General features: G+C 41.4%; 1 protein-coding gene across 1 annotated transcript in view; it reads left to right on the plus strand.

Annotated features, from left to right (window-relative positions):
• The window catches only part of LOC132819839 (serine/arginine-rich splicing factor 7-like), a 28,422-nt gene extending 24,927 nt beyond the window's left edge, over positions 1–3,495 (plus strand). Inside the window, exon 9 of the mRNA XM_060831703.1 lies at positions 3,090–3,495. Coding sequence (XP_060687686.1) covers positions 3,090–3,144 — 55 coding nt within the window. The 3' untranslated portion in view covers positions 3,145–3,495. The remainder of the gene's footprint in view (positions 1–3,089) is intronic.
• The last annotated feature ends 16,816 nt before the right edge of the window (positions 3,496–20,311 follow it).

The raw sequence follows: 20,311 nt of genomic DNA on the forward strand, positions 1-20,311 counted from the left end.
TTAAAAATACAGCTTCTAAATTACTTTTTCAGTGAACAGCAATTATTTGGGATGGGAGGTTTCGAACATGTGGCATTGTCAAGCTCGTAGATGGCATATAGCGTAACATAGAATGTGATATTTTGTCAAAGTTCAGGATTCAAATGAAGAAGACACCGCATACAAATTCTATACTCTTGCTTAACTCACTATTTGAGATGGAGCATTTTATCGAAAAATGAGAGTTTGTCCACTTTGGCAGGAAGGATAGAAAAGTAGGCAATTATTTAAATGGAGAGACTGCAGAAAGCTGCAAGACCGCTACAGAGAGATTAGGGAAACGTTATATAAATCACAAAAGACAAGCATACAAGTTCAGGTAATATGGAAGGAAAATCAAATCTTTATTCCAAATGGAATAGAATACAAAAAAAGGAAAGTCTTGTTAAAACTGTAAAACATCGATTCGACAACAGTTGGAATAGTTTTGGCCCCTTTTCTCAGGAAAGATTGAAGGCAGTCCAGAGACGGTATGTTATGTTGATCCCATGTATGAAGAGATTGCCTTATGAAGAGAGTGAATAGGTTGAGCCTGTACACATTGGAGTTTAGAAGAATGAGAGGCAACCTTGTTTAAACATAAGGATTTTTAGGGACTTAAGGTGGATGCTGGGAGATTGCTTCCTCTTGTGGGAGAGTCTAGGACCAGAGAACATAGGGTAGTAAATCTGTGAAATACATTTACTGTAGAGGCTGGGCTATTCAGTATATTTGAGGCAACATAGAGGGTTATGAGGAAAAGAAGGGAAGTGGAGTTAAGGATCATCAGGTCAACCATGATCTCATTGAGCAACAGAGCAGACTCGATGGGCTGAATGTTATAGATGGGATGATGTTTCAGTACAGAGGAATGTAGATGTCCTCAAAAATAAAATTTTTTTTAAAAATCTAGTGTACAAGTACAGCAAGTAGTTAGGAAGGCAGAGAATATGTTGGCCTTTAAAGCAGAGGGATTTGAATATAAAAGTAGGGAAGTGTTGTTACAATTGTGCAGGACATCAATAAAACAACAACTGTGGTACTGTACAGTGTTTTAGTTGTCTTAAGGATTTGAGGCAGTTCAGAGAAAGTTCACTAGATTGATTCTTGGGATATCAAGGCAAGATAAAATTGGGATAAAGTTGCTCAACAAGGATGGTATTCAGGAGAATGAGAGCTGTTTACACCTTTTTTTTTAAAGATTAGATTACTTAGTGTGGAAACAGGTCCTTCGGCCCAACAAGTCCACACCGATCCCCCGAAGAGCAACCCATCCAGACCCATTGGGCAATTTGCACTATGGGCAGTTTAGCATGGCCAATTCACCTAACCTGCACATGTTTGGACTGTGGGAGGAAACTGGAGTACCCGGAGGAAACCCACGCAGACATGGGGAGAATGTGCAAACTCCACACAGACAGTTGCCTGAGGCGGGAATTGAACCCGGGTCTCTGGCACTGTGAGGCAGCAGTGCTAACCACTGTGCCACCACACTGCCCATATGTAGTTTGATGGGGACAATCTAGAATTGGGGGGCACAGTTTCAAAATAAGATGTCTCATTTAAGATGGAGATGAGGAATTTCTTGAGGATTGTTAACCTTTGTAAATCTCTTCCCAGGTAAGCAGTGGAGACGGTCAATGAACATATTTGATGCTGAGTTAGATTTTTGATCGGACGTTAAGGGTTATTAATGCCTACTTATGTGGAGGCAGGCAGGAACATAGAGTTGACACCTCAGTCAGATCTGTCAAAATTTTATTTAATGGTCTTTTCCAATTGTGTTCCAGCTATAGAAACATGTATTATAGCTCCTGGTTCCAGAGGAAGTGGTGGAAGCTAGTACAGTTGCAGCATTTAAAAGGCATTTGGATGGGTATATGAATGCGAAAGGTTTGGAAAGATATGGACAGGTGGGACTAGATTGGGTTTGGATATCTGGTAGGCATGGACAGGTTGGACTGAAGGGGCTGTTTCTGTGCTGTATGTCTCTATGACTCTGTCATTTTTGCAATTTGGCCTTCAGTGCAACTTAATAATAATGCAACTGATTAAATTCCAACTTCATTCATGAAATATTATCACCTAATAAGTGAGTTTGGCAAAAACCTTGTGACAAGATCCTTAACAGTTCTGTTGGTCAGTGTTATGGACCAAACCAGACCCCCTCAAAACATTTCAAGAAAGTAGCCTGGACCCTAGTTTTGCTAGTTGATTTAAGCAGGTGTAATGTGGATATTCCAGGTGTGATGCAGCTGTCCCAACTACTTAGCTTTAAACACAACAATTTATTTGCAAGATTACTGAATGAAACGCAAACAAAAGAGAGCAAAAATGAAGAATGCACTGCCAGTGGTGGTGGTAGAGTCAGATACATTAGGGACATTTAAGTGACTCTTGGATATGCATGTGGAAGATAGTATAATGAAGGGTATGTCAGTCTGTTTGATCTGAGTAGGATAAAAGATCAACACAACATTGAGGGCCAAAGGGCCTGTACTTTGCTGTACTGTTCTATGTTAACAACCTGTCTGAAAACCCAACAGACTGTCCCAACTTAATGATGCTGTTACAAATACTATGAACACCTCTTGGCACAAAAGGAAAAGTCTAACATATGAGAGTCCTCCAGGAGAGATGTCAGAGAGAGGAGGATCAGCATGGACCTGCATCTTTGGATCCAGCAGCTTCATAACTCTGCTAGCCTAAACTAAACCAAACCAGAGAAAAGCTGAACTGGGAGAACTGGCCGCTCCCCTTTCATTGTGCAAGTATTTTTGTTTAATATGAAACATTTTTCCTGAGATAGTGTCCATTATAATCAAACTGGCCCAAAAGCTTTCCTAAATGAGACCTCCTGAAGTCTGTGTTTAGGAATCCTCTGGGAGGAAAAAAACCAAGGACAACATAACCTTGTTAAAGGAACAGCATCATCATAGTTAATAAACCAGTGAGTTTTACTCTGAGAATAAGCTGAAGGAAATTGAGTCACATGAAATTAAGATGTAAAAATCAAATTAATTTTTCTAATTTTTAAATTTAATGTGATGAATTTTATTTTTCTCTTGCAGTCGTACACCATCTGAAAACTCTCGTAGAAGTGCAAGTCCTGACCGAAATGACTAAGTTGCAAAGCAGAACTTTAGAATGAATGTTTTTTGTTTACATTCTTTGAAGTTGTATGGGAATCTTGATTCTTTGTGGGATTTTGATTTGATTTTAAATGTAAGGGCTTATTTCTAAATTAATTTTTCATGCTTCCTTTCCCCCTTTGTGGAAAACATTTGGCGCGGGTAGGCCTGATTTTTTTTTAAAGAATACACATCTTAGAGTAGATACTAAATCTAGTAATCTGCATTTATTTTCCTGCATAACTGTGTTGTATTCTTTTGTTCTAATATCAGATTCCTCTCAGACCTGTTGAAGTGTATTACATTTTTGTATCTGGAAATAGAAATAAATAAATTGTCCTGAGAATTGTGACTTTAAATTTGCATGCATTTGTCAACCTACTGGTTGCAATGGTTGTGTTCTTGTGCAACCCTCTGTTATAGAAAAATCACACTTTGCTAACACTAAGTGCTGTCCCTAATGTAACTGCGTAATAACCAACAAGTTTTAAGAGTTTGCACTTTAGAAACACTGATCCCAATTCATCAATTGCGTTAGTGAATTCACATTAACAAAACGTGCATGATAGCAGAACAACCTGTAATTCTTTGGCATTGCTCAGGTTGGTCAAATTTCAGAATGGTGGACCATGGAATGTTTGATCAGAGAATATTGTGAACTGGATCTCAAATTACTGCAGCAGGAGCTTCTTGGAACATGCTTGATGAGGCAATATGGTAATTAGGCTCCTGAATTACAAATCAAATCCAAACACACAGCAGGGGACCTAAATCCTGTGGCTTTTTTTTGATTATCAGCCATGGTGAATGTGAAGCTATTTCCTGCATGTAAAAGCAAATCCAGCTTAATGATTTACATGACTAATTATTTTAGCTGTCCTGCAGCAATATAGTTGACTCTCTTCTTAATTGCCATCTGAATTGATCTAACAAGCAACTCAGTTACATAGGGCTAGTCTTGCCAACAACACCTGAATTGTATGAAATAATGAGGACCAGTGGGATGGGAATGAACAGCAACCTTGGAATTTGAAAACCATGAGAGATTCTGATAAGTTGAAACAGGGGACATGCTATTTTGTGCCTTGAGAGAAAAGGAGAACTGAGAACAGTAGGAAGAACAACCTTCTGGATTCCAGCAATAATGTGGGCAAGGGTGAGGAATTTAGAACCGCAGTGTGGAAGTATTGGCAGTTGCTGGGATATTCCAATATCGAGAAGGAAAATAGAATCCGGCTTCACTGGGGTGAATAGGATTGAAATTGGTATCACTGTTTCTCAAACCATCTACCCTTCAGCCTTCTCCCCAAACAAATCTAACAAATCCTTTTGTGCTAAAAATATTAAACCCATAACTGCTACAATCATCTGATATAACTTGGTTAAAAGAATTGAGTGCAAATTTAAAATTAATGAATAAAACTTCAGGGCTAGAAGTCTTTGAAAAAAAAACTGGAAAATTTATTGAACTTCAACATAATTGCTGTCGTCTAGCCTAACAATTTTCTGTAAAGGTGTTCTTACAAATTAGTTATTCATACTTTCCTATAAACTGTACTTAAAAGTCTCAAGGGTCAATAATTAGAGGGCACAAATTTAAGATAATTGGCTGAAGAACCAGAAAATGAAGGGGAGAAGATCAGCTGTGCCTTATGATTTGGAAAGCATGGCAGAAGTAGACTCAACACTTTTCAAAAAGGAATTGAATAAGAACTTGAACTGGAATATTTTTCAGGACTAATTTTGTGATTTGATTAATATAAATAGATACGAATTTTAGATACTGTTTGGCTGGGCTTTTGGTAAGAATTGCTGATATGTGAAGAACTGTGATTGCACGACAATGGCATGGTAACACTGGAATGCATGCCTTAGACAAGATGCACATAATAGATGCAATGTCATGAAGAGTGAATGAGGCAGTGGACAGACACTTGTCAGATGTGACTCCCTGTTGCCCCATGTCAGAGTCCAGGATATCTCAGAACAGCTACAGGAGTAAGCAAGGGCATTTTGAGTGGGGAAGGGCTGAACAATTGAGGTAATGGTCTATGTTGGAACCAATAACAGGAAATGAGGTCTTGCATGTGGACCTGTAGTAAACTGAAAAAGCAGGATTCTAAAGGTAGTAATCATAGGATTGCTCCTTATACCCACAGTAGTGAGTCTTGGAATAGAGCATTGGAGCAGATGAATTTGTGGCTGGAGAGACTGTGGGGACGGTTTAAGATTTCTGAGGCATTGGGAGCAGTGGGACCTACTAGGATGGGTTACAGTTGAACAGGAATGGGGCCAATACCTTGGCAGTGAGGTTTGTTAATGCTATTGCAGTGCTTGTAAACTACTGTATATTAAATGGAATTCTTACAATTAGAGGGCAGAGAAGTAGACGTGTTTTTGTAAGTTAAATGAGTCCAGTCTGAAAAACTGATGAAATGTTCTAGATAGGGTGAATTTGGAATAGCTTTAATGTAAGAAGCCTGAGGAATAAGATGTCACATGCAAGCAGCCGTATGATATCATCTGAGACTTGGCTGAAAGTTCAGCAGGATTGTCAGTTCAACATTCCTGGATATTGAATATTCAGCTGAGAGAGAGTAGAGTATTGCAATATTTATTGGAGAACCAATTAAAGTAATGAGAAGGGATGATTGATGTCTTGGAAAGATTCTCAAATGAGGCCATGTGGGTAGGAGTAAAATAAATCATAAGAGGCTATCTGCAGTGGTGTGTACTATAGATGCCAAAACAGAAGAGATAGAGGATGAAATTTCATAAAGTGTAAGAATAATAAGGATGGAATGCTGAAATATTAAAGAAATTAATTTGAGAGAAGAGATACTAGGGTTTAGCAGCCTTAAAAATTGATAAAGCTGGATGCCCAGATGCGATGTCTTCCAGGCTGTTAAGGAAGGAAATAAGAGAGGCCCTGGCAATAATTTTCAATTGCCCTCTGACCACTGTTGAGGTGCTTCTTATTTTAAAGGCAGGAAGGAATAGCCCAGGAGGTGACAGGCCAGGCCAATTAGTCTAACCTCAGTGGATATGGAACTTATTAGAATGTTCTGAGGGATATATCTTTAGATTACTTACAGTGTGGAAACAGGCCCTTCGGCCCAACAAGTCCACACTGACCCGCCGAAGCGCAACCCACCCATACCCCTACATTTACTCCTTACCTAACACTACGGGCAATTTAGCATAGCCAATTCACCTGACCCGCACATCTTTGGACTGTGGGAGGAAACCCATGCAGACACGGGGAGAACGTGCAAACTCCACACAGTCGCCTGAGTCGGGAAATGAACCCGGGTCTCAGGCGCTGTGAGACAGCAGTGCTAACCACTGTGCCGCCCACATATCTGTACTTGCAGAGACATGAGTTAATCGAGGTAGTCAAGGATTTGTTAAAGGATGGTCATTTCTATCAGATTTAATTAAATATTTTGAGATTGCCAGGTGTGTTGATGAGGACAATGCATTTGATGTGATTTATATGGACTTCAGCAAAGTTTTTGATAAGGTCCGTCCAAGCAGACTGGTCAAGAAAGTAAAAATCCATGGGATCCAAGAGAGAATAGCACATTAAATCCAGAACTGGCTGAGTATCAGGAAGCATAGGGTGATTGTAGACAAATATGACTGGAAATCTGATTTGAGCAAGGTGCCATGAGTGCTAGGGTCCTTGCTGTTTGTGATGTGCATTAATGATTTGGACTTAAATGTAGGGGTATGATCAAGAAGTTAATTGATGGTATGAAAATTGACAAAGTGATAAATAGCATAAATGGGGCTGGTTAGTTTACAGAGCAGTGACAAATGAAATTCAGCCTGGAAAAAAATAGAGCGGGCTAACAAGGCGAGGAATTCCACTATGAATGGTAGGACCCTGGCAAAGTACTGAAAACCAGAGGGATCTTGGTGTGCATATCTACAGTTCCTTGGAAATAGCAGGGCACTTCAATAAAGTTATGAAGCAGATATATGGAATATTTGCCTGTGATTAGCCAACGCATACATTACAAGAGTAAAGAAATATCCGTCTAAACCCTTCCTATTCGTGTATCCATCCAGCTGCCTTTTAAATGCTGTCATTGTACCAGCATCCTCCACTTCTGGTAGCTCATGCCATACACAAACTATTTATGAAGAAGCCATAACTGAAAAGTGTATGTTTTAAGAAACTAAAGATCCCCCAAAAAATGTCTGTGGTTCAATAATCTGAATGGTGTAATCATCCAGAAATTTATATTTCACATTGGTTTTCTCAACTCATAGGTGTTGAGATCTAGCATGTTGTTATGTGTTGACTGTTGTCCTCATGCCCTTTTTTCATTTTCCCATTAGCTGAGTGTATGTTTACATGTACACTATGCACAACTAAAATGTTGTACAGTTCCCTAAGTTAGCTTGTTTCTCCTCCATGTTCCACAAGATATTGCAACTTTGTAGGATCTAGGTTTACTGCATTCTTTAAGTACCCTTAATCTCTATGGCTACTCATATACCCTGTGCAAGGTGTATGTTTCTGTCATTTTAAACTGGATTTGACATGTATATCTGTACTCACGCACTTCTTCCATTGTAGCTTGTTTCTTGAGAGGTTTGAAATATATTGCTGAGAATTTGGACAGATTATGACTTGACTGACTTGTTCTCACTTACTGTCAAAACTTGGGCTTACCATCACCAGCACACATTGTTCCAGAGGTGTAACATAGCAATATGAAAATCTTTTTCGTCACTTTGCACTTTGACAGTGTGAACATTCATTTGGCCAGACTGTTAGATCTGAGTTAACATGGTGAGGCTGTTATGTGGCTTCTACTTGCTATCTTATGGCCCATTGTCAGATGTGATTCCTGTAGTGGACTAGACAAACCATACATTGAATCCATTATGTCTACCACCAATGCACTTGAAGTGTCCTTTAACTGTCTAACAATTATAAGTTTGTAAAGGTGGTCAGTAGCTAGCAGAAAATCTTCACCATGTACAGGAATAAATCTATACGATTTTCGACCAAGGGTTTCCTGGAAGCTTATGAGGAGGTACGACTGATAAATTAAACTGCATTTATTTCAATGCAAGAGGCCGAGCAGGAAGGTCGATGAACTCAGGGCATGGTTAGGAACATGGGACCAAGTTATCATAGCAATTACAGAGACATGGCTCAGGGATGGACAGGACTGGCAGCTTGAATAGGAAGGATTTAGAGGGATATAGGCCAAGCGCTGGCAAATGGGACTAGATTAATTTTGCATATCTGGTCACCATGAATCAAAGGGCCTGTTTCTGTGCTATATATCTCTGTGACATTATCTGTGCTTTAAAAATTCTTTGTGCTGTGATCAGTGACTCTGGTATTCCTTGCTGACTTTGTAGGACAGCCATCTCGTTCGTTCTATGTTCATGCTCTTAATATAGCTGTAACACAGATGGCTTTTTATCTGCCTTTAAAACATATGCTTCTTTGGATACCTAGTTCATGTCAGAATGTCTGACACCTTTTTTAATATGTTAGTCAACCCTTCTGTTTTTTTTTAAATAACTAAATTAGATAGAATTAGTGTAGATGACCTCTAAAGGGCATCATAACAAACATCAACATTTCGAGCAGAATTTACAGATTGAAATCAGTATAATCTTTGGGGTAGTGAGATGATGCACCCAAGCTCCTGTGGCAGCCTTGAATCATGGAAGGCCTGAAGTGTAACCAGGGGCATCTGGTTTCAGATGTAACCATAAGAGGAGAGGCAGGCAGAGTGATCCCCTCCATTATCCACTGCCCGACCTGTTCATTACTGCCTTGCCCAAACCCAAGAGCAAAGACGGTAAGAGGTCTGATGCACCAGGTGTCTAAAGATTGGGACCATGGGGCTAAAATGCAAGCAAAAGTTTAAAAGCAGAGCCTTTAGAAACTAGAAGATAAAGACTCCAGGCCTTATTCGTACATGGCTTGTGGGTTCTTTGGTATGCTGGTTAAAGCGCAGCAGGTCAGGCAGCATCCAAGGAACAGGAAATTCGATGTTTCAGGCATAAGCTCTTCATCAGGAAGGGCTTATGCCCAAAACATCGAATTTCCTGTTCCTTGGATGCTGCGCTTTAACCAGCAACACATTTTCAGCTCTGATCTCCAGCATCTGCAGACCTCACTTTTTCCTCTGGTTCTTTGGTATAGCAACAATTCCAGGCAGACTGAATCCATGAATCAACTTAATCTATGGTTGCATGGGACTGCTGTCTGCACACCCTTAATCCAAGATCCCTGATAAGGAAGAGGATTCCTGCATAGTGACCTGTCAATCAGGGACCTCCACCACTACTTTTAGGCAAAAATGGAAGGACACATAAGGTATTTCCTTGATATAGCTCAAGGTTTGGGGTACAGATTCCCAAGAGACATTTTGGGGACAATGTGAAGTTCCCTGTGAAAGGGGGTGAGTTTAGACCGATATCAAACAGTGAGAGTCTTTCATGCTGTACTTTGGAATAGTTGGATTATGATTGTATTTGTATCCAAAAATCTACCACAAGTGGTTGGCAACTCTCACGGTGTGCACTCCTAACACATTCTGGGATGCACTAATTTCCAGAATTGCCTTTTTCCTTGTATCAGAGTTCTGCAGAATAGACAATTCTGCTGACAACTCTTGAAGATTCAAACATATTGATGGTCCTTCTGCTACACGCAAGATACAACTTCCCTTAGTTCTCTGAACAATGATGCTTTATTAGAAAGTTTTGGTATGTATAGTGCTGGTAAGACTCTATACTCACTTGTAACTTATTATGGTTGACTACTATTGTTATGTAACATCAACCAGTCTATGAAGCAGATTAGCAGCTGTTAGAAGGGCAACAGCAGGAGATAAAAACCAGGAACAAAGAATCCCTTCAACCTGTTTCTACTTTTCAGAGGTGAATTGTAATGTCACAGGAAAACAGGTAGGTGATTGATAGGAGTTTCTTTTGGTTCGTCAAGGGGGTTTAAATCAGGAGACAATATTACAGCTGAAAAGTATAGTCAAGAAATTCTCTTCTGAAATATTTAACATTTAAACTAATTTGCTGGCAGGTGAGGTGGTGCAGCTGTAGAGTGTAGGAGCTGATGTATAATGATACATTCCACGGTGACCACATCTATAGCAATGTTGGCTATTGGAAGAACTTTGACTCAGAGTTAATGAGCTGGAGAGTGAGCTGCAGCCACTGCAACAGATCAGGGAGGGGGAAAAATTACCAGGATACTGTTTCAGGACACAGTCACACTCTTTAGATTAAGTGCATCAAATTTTGCCTGTAGTCAGGGACAGGAGGGTATGGAGATCTAGAATTTAGCTTTGGAAGACAGCCAATGCCCTTGTAAATAGGTTCAAAATTCTTGTTCCTGGTGTGGATGAGGGCACTGACCATTGCACCATATTGTAGAGTGACATTCAAGTGAGGAGCGAAAGGCACTGGCAATAGGGTAGTTCTCTGCAGCAAGGACAGAGTATCCCAAAGACTGTGTGCCTACTTAGTGCCATGATTCAGTACTTCTCCTCTGGGCTGGAGAGGAACTTGGGAGGAGGGGCAAGGATTCAATTGTCATTATCCATGAAGGTACAATTGACATTAGTAGAACTAGTAATTCCTCAGCAGGACCTCTTTCCAAGCATCTCAGGGCTAAATTAAAATACACATCCAAAAAAGTTCATATTCAAAATTATTTCCTGAGCCTCATGCAAATTGCATAGAATAGGAAAGAATAGCAATTGTCACTTGTATTAAGAAAAATACAGTGAGATGTGCATAAAGGACCACAATTTAGGGCCTGTTAATTACAGAAATTTTAAAAATTGGGACCAAGTTAGCATTAAGTTCATCTTTTGTTCCATTCACGACAACTTGGGTTTATGGAGTGGCTATGGGATGCTGCCAAAGCAAGGATTCCCAGCATGCCGCCACCACCACCGAAGCAGACACTAAAGCCATTACATTGCTGCCATTGCTACCAGACACAACAAGTTGCCGATGCTAAAGCCATCACCACTTCAGTCACCACCCAAAGCTGCTACATGAACATCACAGCAATGAAGAATTAATCAGAACCACCACACCCCCAGCAGGAGGAATGAACCAGACCTACTGACTGAAGTCTTCAGTAAAGCCTCAGCCACTATGGCCATGAGGACCTCCTGCATCGTGACCCCTCAATCTGGATCCACTACACGGCAGCAGTCCCTCATAAACGCCTTCCTCCACTGCAGCCAAAGAAAAGTTGAACTTTGATACCAAAGAGAAAAAAAAACAGAAGAATGTGGCTGGGCAGGGGAATGGGAGCATACAGGTACAGAGCCTAAGCACTTCCTAACGTGCTGTCAGTGCCATCTTGGAAAGAATATTCGGGAATAAATGTGTGGTCAAAGATTGCTCTGGGAGAAATGGGTTCTGATTCATGGAGGACTAGTGCCAGTACTAGGCAGAGAGCGGTTATATTTTTTTATATAAGCTTGGAGATTTATTATAACATTTGTGTTTTAGACACTATCAAATCAAAATATATCTGTACAATTGGTTGAAAACAAAGTACCCATTAAAAATAAAAAGGTGATAAATGATGCATGTATGTACAAAAAAAATCCAAAAAATTATATTTCTTCCAAACAAAAGCCTTTGATCCAGATCATTCTCTTTGTTTCCAAACAAGAATTCATGAACTTGTTAAACAGTAATAATTTGTACTGGCCCTGGAGCATGTTCAGATGAAGTTCACGAGAATGATCCCGAGAATGAAAAGCTTAATATATGAGAAACGTTTGAGGATTCTAGGTCTATTCTTGATAGAATTTAGAAGGATGAGGGGGGAAATCAATTAAAACTTACAGAATACATGTTGGGAAGATGTTTCCATTGACAGGAGAGACTAAGACTTGAGGGCACAGCCTCAGAGTAAAGCAAAGACCTTTAGAACAGAGATGAGGAGAAACTTCTTTCAGCCAGAGTGGTGAATCTATGGAATTCATTGCCACAGAAGGCTGTGGAGGCCAGGTCATTGAGTATATTTAAGACTGAGATAAATAGGTTGTTGTTTATCAAGATGATCAAGGGTTACAGGGAGAAAGCAGGAGAACGGGGTTGAGAAATGTATCAGCCACGATTGAATGGGGTGAATAGCCTAACTTTTGCTTGTATGTCTTATGGTCTTATAATCTTGTTGCTTTGAAGTTCGGTATGGTTCATGTGCTTTGTTTTCATCATTCTTTGAGAGCATGGAGAAAGCATGCTGTCAGTTCGACTCTGGAAGAATTAGAGAGCTGTTCTATTGAACAGACCTCATCTGGAATTATGCTGGAACTGGTGTCCTGGCAAATAATAGAACTAGGTTGTAGATTGGGATTTAAATTAATTAGTGAGGGGAAGTGAGAGAGCAGAGGTGCTAAGTAAACAATAATCAAAAGTGTGACAGGAAGGGTCGACAATATGAGCAGAACAATACAGCAGAAATTTCAGAGAAAGTAATATGTGAATGTACCTACTAGAGAAGGAGCAATACATGACCTTCTCTTGGAAAATAAGGCAGGGCAAGTGACTGAGGTGTCAATGGTGAACACTTTGGGACAAGTGATCATAATTCTATTCATTTTAAAACAGTTATGGAAAAGGACAAACCTGATCTTACAAATTAAAGTTCTAAATTGGAGTATAGCCGATTTTTATGATATTACACAGAAACCTCTAGAAGTTGATTAGGGAAGGCTATTCGCAGGCAAATGGACAGTTGAATCATGGGGAAGCCTTCAAAAATGAGATAAAAAATGTCCAGAGATAATGTGTTTCTGTTAGTGTAAACAGCAAGACTGGTAGGTGTAGGAAATGCTGGTTGACTGGATAAATTGAGACTGCTCAAGAAAAAGGAGGCATATGTCAGGTACAGACAGCTGGGATTGAATGAATTCATGGAGTACAAGGGCAGTAAGAGTATATCGAAGAGGGAAATCAGTAGGGCAAAAGGGGATATGTGATAGCTTTGGTAAATAGAGTTAAGGAGAATCCAAAAAAGGTTCTATAAATACTCTAAGGGAAAGAATCAACATTTCAGGCAGAACCCTTCATCAGGACACCTACTCCTCTGATACTGCTTGACCTGCTGTGCTTTCTGCAGCTCCTCCACATTTTATTGACTCTGGTTACTGTGGTTAGGTCACATGGCATCCAAAGGGAGCTCGTCGATTGGATACAAAATTGGCTTGAAGGTAGGAGACAGAGGGTAATGGTGAAGGATTGTTTTTCAGCCTCAAGGCTTGTGACCAGTGGTGTGCTACCAGATTCAGTGCTAGGTCCACTGCTCGTCATCATATATTTAAATGATTTAGATAGGAATATAGGAAATATGGTTAGTAAGTTCACAGATAAAAGTAGGTGTTGTGGACAGTGAAAAAGATCTCAGAGTACAATGGGACCTTGATCAGATTGGCTGATGAAGTTTAATTTGGATAAACATTAGGTGTTGTATTTTGGTGAGGCAAACCAGGGAGGACTTCTATCAGAGCCCTGGGCAGTGTGGCCAAAAAAAGAAACCTGTGGAAAAGATACATAGTTCCTTGAAAGTAATCACAGGTACACAAGGATAGTGAAGGCAGCATTTAGCACACTTGCCTCCATTGGTCATAACATTGACTACAAGAGTTGGGATATCATGTTGCAGCTGTATAGGACAGCGATTGAAGCCACTTTTGGAATACTGTACTACATTCAATTCTGGTTGCCCTTCTACAGGATATTACTCAACTTGAGAGAACATAGAAAAGACTTACAAGGCTGCTGCTAGCACTGGAGGGTTGGAATTATAGGGAGGTGCTGAATAGGCTGGGGCTTTTCTCCTTGGAGCATTGGAGATTAAGGGGTGAACTTATAGAGGTTTATAAAATCATGAGAGGCATGGAGAGGGTGAATAACCAAGATCTTTTTCCTAGGGTGGGAGTGTTCAAAACTAGGGGAGGCATAGGTTTAACGTGAGAGGGAAAGGACTTCAAAAAAGACCTAAGGGGCAGAAGGTGGTGTATGTCTAGAACAAAGAAGTGATGGAAGCTGGTACAATTACAACATTAAAAAGGCATAAGGATGGGTATATGAATAAAAAGGGTTGAGGGGGATATGGGCCAAATGCTGATAAATGGGCCTACATCAGATCGGGATATCTGGTCAGCGCAGATGAGTTAGACTGAACGGTCTGTTTCCATGCTGTAGGACTTGCTGTAAATAATACTTGGCCTTTCGGTTTTTCCTCATTGAAATGTCATTAGCCATGTTGTGTGGCATCTGCCACGTGTTTGCCCACTCACTCAACATGTCTAAATCATCTTGAAGGTGGTGAAGGGCTTATGCCCGAAACTTTGATTCTCCTACTCCATGGATGCTGCCTGACCTGCTGTGCTTTTCCAGCAACACACTTTTCAACTCTAATCACCATGAAGCCTACTTACAGCCTCCTTACATATTGCTCACACCGGGACTGTTTCAAAATATAGTCCATCCTAAATCTCTCTGAAGAGCAAAAAAAACACAGCAGAAAATGTCTAAAGCTATGAGGGGCATGTTTTTAGCCCCAAGTGAAGGGTATGTATTCAATACTAGGGAACAAAGTGAGAAAGAGTCTACAGATCAATACATAATGTAATTAACTCCATGTGCAGACCAGTGAATGCATGCAATTTAAAGGGAGGTGTTCATTAGATGCAGGACTCATGTTTAAAAATAAGGGATTTAAAAATGACAGCCTGCCTATGGACAGAAGACAAACTTAGGAGAGCAACGACAGAAGTACCAAAGTTGTGAATCAACAGACAGAGCAGATTCATGGCCGAGCAGACCAGTTCTTGCATTATGAAGACAGATAGTTCAGGTACAGAGGGCAAAACAATCACAAAAGGGATGCAAGTACTGCAGAGGACATCAGACAAGAACAAAAACACGCCTAGCATGAGGGAAGCAGTGTTCTCTTTCTACAAAATCCGAATAATCTTGCACACAGATGTACAGCTAAAAAGAGTCACAACAAGCAGGTACAGCTGGCCACTGAACAGATAGCAGCTAAAGATTCGGATGAATCCCTGTAGTCTACACGACAGGTTGATCCAGTCAAATCAAGAGGGAAGTTTTGGTTTGTGACTTTTGGAACGATGAATACAGAAGGAGAACATCAAGTCAACATAAAGTGTTAGATAAACACTGTTGCAACATGCAAATCATGACTTTGACAGACCTATGCAAAGTGGCTCCACATAGCAAGCTAAACAGTGAAGCCCTTCAAAGGTTAGGCTATATGATAACACCACACTCATTCCAAGAGACTAGCTTAATGAACTAGTAACTCTCAGAGTGCTGAAAGAGATCTGCAACGTGTTGCAGTGCACTAAACTACAGACTTTGAAACACAGTCCAGATAAATGCAAGAACGTGTCCATCTGCCCTCAAGGAAAATAAGACACAAGAGCTGGAAAAGATGGAAGGAAGCAAGAAAGTGATGACTCCCACTAAATACCAACACAGCAGCAATGAAATGACCTAGCAAACAGAGAATGCGTCAATCCATAGAATCCAAATGAAGTCTTGAAGAGATTGCAAGTCCCTCCAGCCAACCATTGAAGCAATTTTGCCACAACTTGGAGACAAACATTTTCACTAGCCTAAAGCAAAGGATGGTTACTGGCAAGTGACACTGGGTGAAAGCAGTCCTTTTCTAACCACATTCTGCACACACTTTGGGAGATGCAGATGGTTGCAAATGTCATTTGGCATTTCCATTGCTCCGGAAGAATATCAACACAGGCAACACAAGGGAGGCAGCGATTTTCCTGGAGTGGAAGCTAGTTTATGGATGGAGACACAATGGTAAAAGATATTTCTGACAGCGATCAAAACCTAGTGTGTGACTGATTGACAGAGCTCACTAGATGATACTGAAGGTGAAGAAGAAAAAAAACTACTTTACAAGATGCCTGAAATCTTGTAGATAGGCCATATACTGACAACAAAAGGTATCCACGCTGAAAATGTGTTGCTGGAAAAGTGCAGCAGGTCAGGCAGCATCCAAAGAACAGGAGATTCGACGTTTCGGGCATAAGTTCCTTGGATGCTGCCTGACCTGCTGCACTTTTCCAGCAACACATTTTCAGCTCTGATCTCCAGCATCTGCAGACCTCACTTTTTCCTCCAGCAAAAGGTATCTGCCTAGATTCAGAAAAAGTGGACGCAGCAACCAACAGACGTAAAGGCGGTGTTATGATTCATCAACTATATGACAAAACTCTTGGTCAATTTGTCATTGGAGTGTGAACCATTATATAAGCTCTGAGCCAAGGACCTGCAGTGGTACTGAGGCACAGACACAGATTCTGGATTAGTTGTGCTAGAAAAGCACAGCAGTTCAGGCAGCATCCGAGGAGCAGTAAAATCAACATTTCAGGCAAAAGCCCTTCATCAGGAATACAGGTAGAGTGCCTGAAGGGTGGAGAGATAAGTGAGGAGGGTGGGGGTGGGGAGAAAGTAGCATAGAGTACAATAGGTGAGTGGGGATGGGGATGAAGGTGATAAGTCAGGGAGGAGGGTGGAGTGGATAGGTGGAAAAGAAGATAGGCAGGTAGGACAAGTCATGGGACAGTGCTGAGCTGGAAGTTTGGAACTGGGATGAGGTGGGGGAAGGGGAAGTGAGGAAACTGTTAAAGTCCACATTGATGCCCTGGGGTTGAAGTGTTCCTCCAGGCATCAGGTGGTGAGGGAGTGGCGGTGAAGGAGGCCCAGGACCTCCATGTCCTCGGCAGAGTGGGAGGGGGAGTTGAAATGTTGGGCCACAGGGCTGTGTGGTTGATTGGTGCGGGTGTCCTGGAGATGTTCCCTAAAGCACTCTGCTAGAAGGTGTCCAGTCTCCCCAGTGTAAAGGAGACCGCATCGGGAGCAACGGATACAATAAATGATATTGGTGGATGTGCAAGTAAAACTTTGATGGGATGTGGAAGGCTCCTTTACGGCCTTGGATGGAGGTGAGGGAGGTGATGTGGGCGCAGGTTTTGCAATTCCTGTGGTGACAGGGGAAGGTGCCAGGATGGGAGGGTGGGTTGTGGGGGGGGGGGTGGACCTGACCAGGTAGTCACGAAGGGAATGGTCTTTGCAAAATGCAGAAGTGGGGGGGGGGAAATATATCCCTGGTGGTGGGGTCCGTTTGGACGTGGCGGAAATGTCAGCGGATGATTTGGTTTATGTGAAGGTTGATAGGGTCAAAAGGTGAGCACCAGGGGCGTTCTGTCCTTGTTACGGTTGAAGGGGTGGGGTCTGAGGACAGAGGTGCTGGATGTGGACGAGATGCGTTGGAGCGCATCTTTAACCAAGTGGGAAGAGAAATTGCGGTCTCTAAAGGAGGCGGCCATCCGGTGTATTCTGTGGTGGAACTGGGTCCTCCTGGGAGCAGATACGGCAGAGGCGGAGGAATTGGGAATAAGGGATGGCATTTTTGCAGGAGGTAGGATGGGAAGAGGTGTAATCCAGGTAGCTGTGGGAGTAGGTGGGTTTGTAAAAAAATGTCTGTGTCAAGTCGGTCATCATTAATGGAGATGGAGATGTCCAGGAAGGGGAGTGAGGTGTCAGAGATGGTCCAGGTAAATTTAAGGTCAGGGTGGAATGTGTTGGTGAAGCTGATGAATTGTTTAACCTCCTCGCGGGAGCATGAGGTGGCGCTAATGCAGTCATCAATGTAGCGGAGGAAGAGGTGGGGAGTGGTGCCAGTGTAATTACAGAAGATGGACTGTTCTGCGTAGCCAATAAAGAGACAGGCATAGCTGGGGCCCATACGGGTGCCCACGGCTACCCCTTTGGTCTGGAGGAAGTGGGAGGATTCGAAGGAGAAATTGTTAAGGGCGAGGACCAGTTCGGCCAAACGAGCACAGAGCAGCATTCAATAAAATCAAGTAGTGATAGCAATGCCAATGCTGAAAAATTACAACATAATTTATGAAGCAAAACTGTGGTGTGCTGCCAGCGAGACAGGCCTTTGTGCAACCAACATTTGAATCCAGGGTGCTTATACAAGCAGAGAGGCATTATGACCAGATTAAGCAAGAGGGCCTAGCCATTGTTTTTGCTTTGTGCACGTTTTCACCAATACCACAGGGAGGGACAGACAGACAGACAGACAGACAGACAGACAATTTAAAGCATGTTGCTCAAGCCTCTACCTGCTCCAAAAATATTACTGATTATAGAGCTACTACTTGGATGTGACACACAAGTGTTATGGACCAGACCAAACCCCTTCAAAATATATTAAACAGATAGTCTAGACTCTAATGTTTTCTTATTTTAAAAAGCTAAGTATAAGGCTTTGTATTCCACATGCAATTCTATTAGTCAAACTACCACGCTTGAGACAAAATACACTGTACATGAAGTAGCAACTCTCCATGCACTGAAGTCATTAACTTGCCAAGACACTGAATCTAATTGTAAAGTTCTTTGTTCAAATCAAGCAAATTATCCAAGACGCACACCTCCAAGGGGTGTAAAAAGTCAAGGTGAAAGGCTGGCCCGAGAGCATCAAGAACAAGCCTGTTGCTGTAACAGCATATTAGGCAGATAGAAGGGAATTAAAAGGTCAGAGTGGTATCCGGTGCAAAGGAAATATAGCCATTATCCTGAAGGAGTTGAGAGGAGAAATGCGAAAGTGCGTCCATGACAGCCTCAGGAATTAAGTGAAGTCTGAGAAAGGCATGAGATGTGCTCTATTGGCCAAAAATGAGGGCATTGAAATTGGAGACCACATCAGCCAGTGAAGTACTTGTAATGGGGACCACGCTAAGCAAACTAGACAGATACTGAGGGCACATGACATCCCAGACAGACCATGGATGAACAGGTGGTTTCATCCTAGTTTTTGGCTTATGGGTATACTTAAGAAACACACCTCTTAAAATACAACAGGACGAGAGCACAAAATTCCAGAATGACATCAGTGAGGGAGTGCTGCAATGTTTGTGGTACCATCTTTCAGATGGGATGTTACACTTAGGCCCTGTCTGCTCCTCTCAGGAGGAAAACTCATGGCATTCTTTCCAAAATGAGATGTTATGCCCTTACCAATATCTTTATCAACAAAACACTGATCATTATCATCTTATATTTGCTTTAAGAACTGTGGGAGTTTGCGGTCTGCAAATTGTCTCCCCATGCACAATTCAAAAGTAAACTAAGTGATTGTAAAGCAGTCCGAGACATCTTTCAGTCGTAAAAAATCTCCTTTCACTGCATTGGAACAGGAAATAAATGCCAAGGATTTCATTCCTGTGCACCCACTGTTGCTACCTCTGTGCTGCCCCACTTACAACTACCCTACTTGCCACATTCTCCCATTCAGTTCAGTCACTGCTCACTGTCCTGTTCTCTTCACTCACTGCTCAGCTTGCCACCTGGCTTGACAGCAGGGCAGCGAGAAGAGCAAAAAGGTGGACGATAGCAGGACAGTGAGTGAGCTGGGAAATATGGCAGTGAGGGATTGGGAAGGGGGCCAGCAATTGACAGGCATCATTGATCTTTCGTACATGCTGTGGCATCACAGATGCTGTTTCAGTGGCAGCAAACAGCCCCATATAAATTCAATTCACTCTCGTGTCTGTTGTGGCTCTTTGGAAATGAATTTCTTCCCCAAGAACAGCTGCCTCAGTACTCAACTTTCTCTGTCCTTTCTTCATAAGGATCACTAGTGTCTTTGATTGTGCAAAACTAATGTAAAGTCACATCACTAATGAACTAGAGTCAAGATGTTATCTGGAATGCATTGCTTGAAACGACTGCAGCCAAAAGATTAAAATTTATTCTGACTTAAATTTTGGCATGTAACATTTTCCTCATTAGTGAATGTGCTGTCAGTTAGACATTCAGGACAGTGATCATCAAGAACAGCAAAATGAAAATAAAAGTGAGTTCTTCAGCAATAGATGTGATGTGGAAATACTCTATGTCACTGGTCATAAATTCCAAGTATTTTATCTTTGAAGCAGCAGTTATCACATTTATAAAGATATTTTTTCCAAAGTTGCTTGTTTTTAACAACAAGGAAACCAGCAACAAGATGCACGGTCATTAAAAAATCTTAAATCGATTCCTGTAAATGAAATCAAGTCACTTTCCAA

This window comes from Hemiscyllium ocellatum, chromosome 10, assembly GCF_020745735.1.
Source record: "Hemiscyllium ocellatum isolate sHemOce1 chromosome 10, sHemOce1.pat.X.cur, whole genome shotgun sequence".
NCBI classification, from domain to species: domain Eukaryota; kingdom Metazoa; phylum Chordata; class Chondrichthyes; order Orectolobiformes; family Hemiscylliidae; genus Hemiscyllium; species Hemiscyllium ocellatum.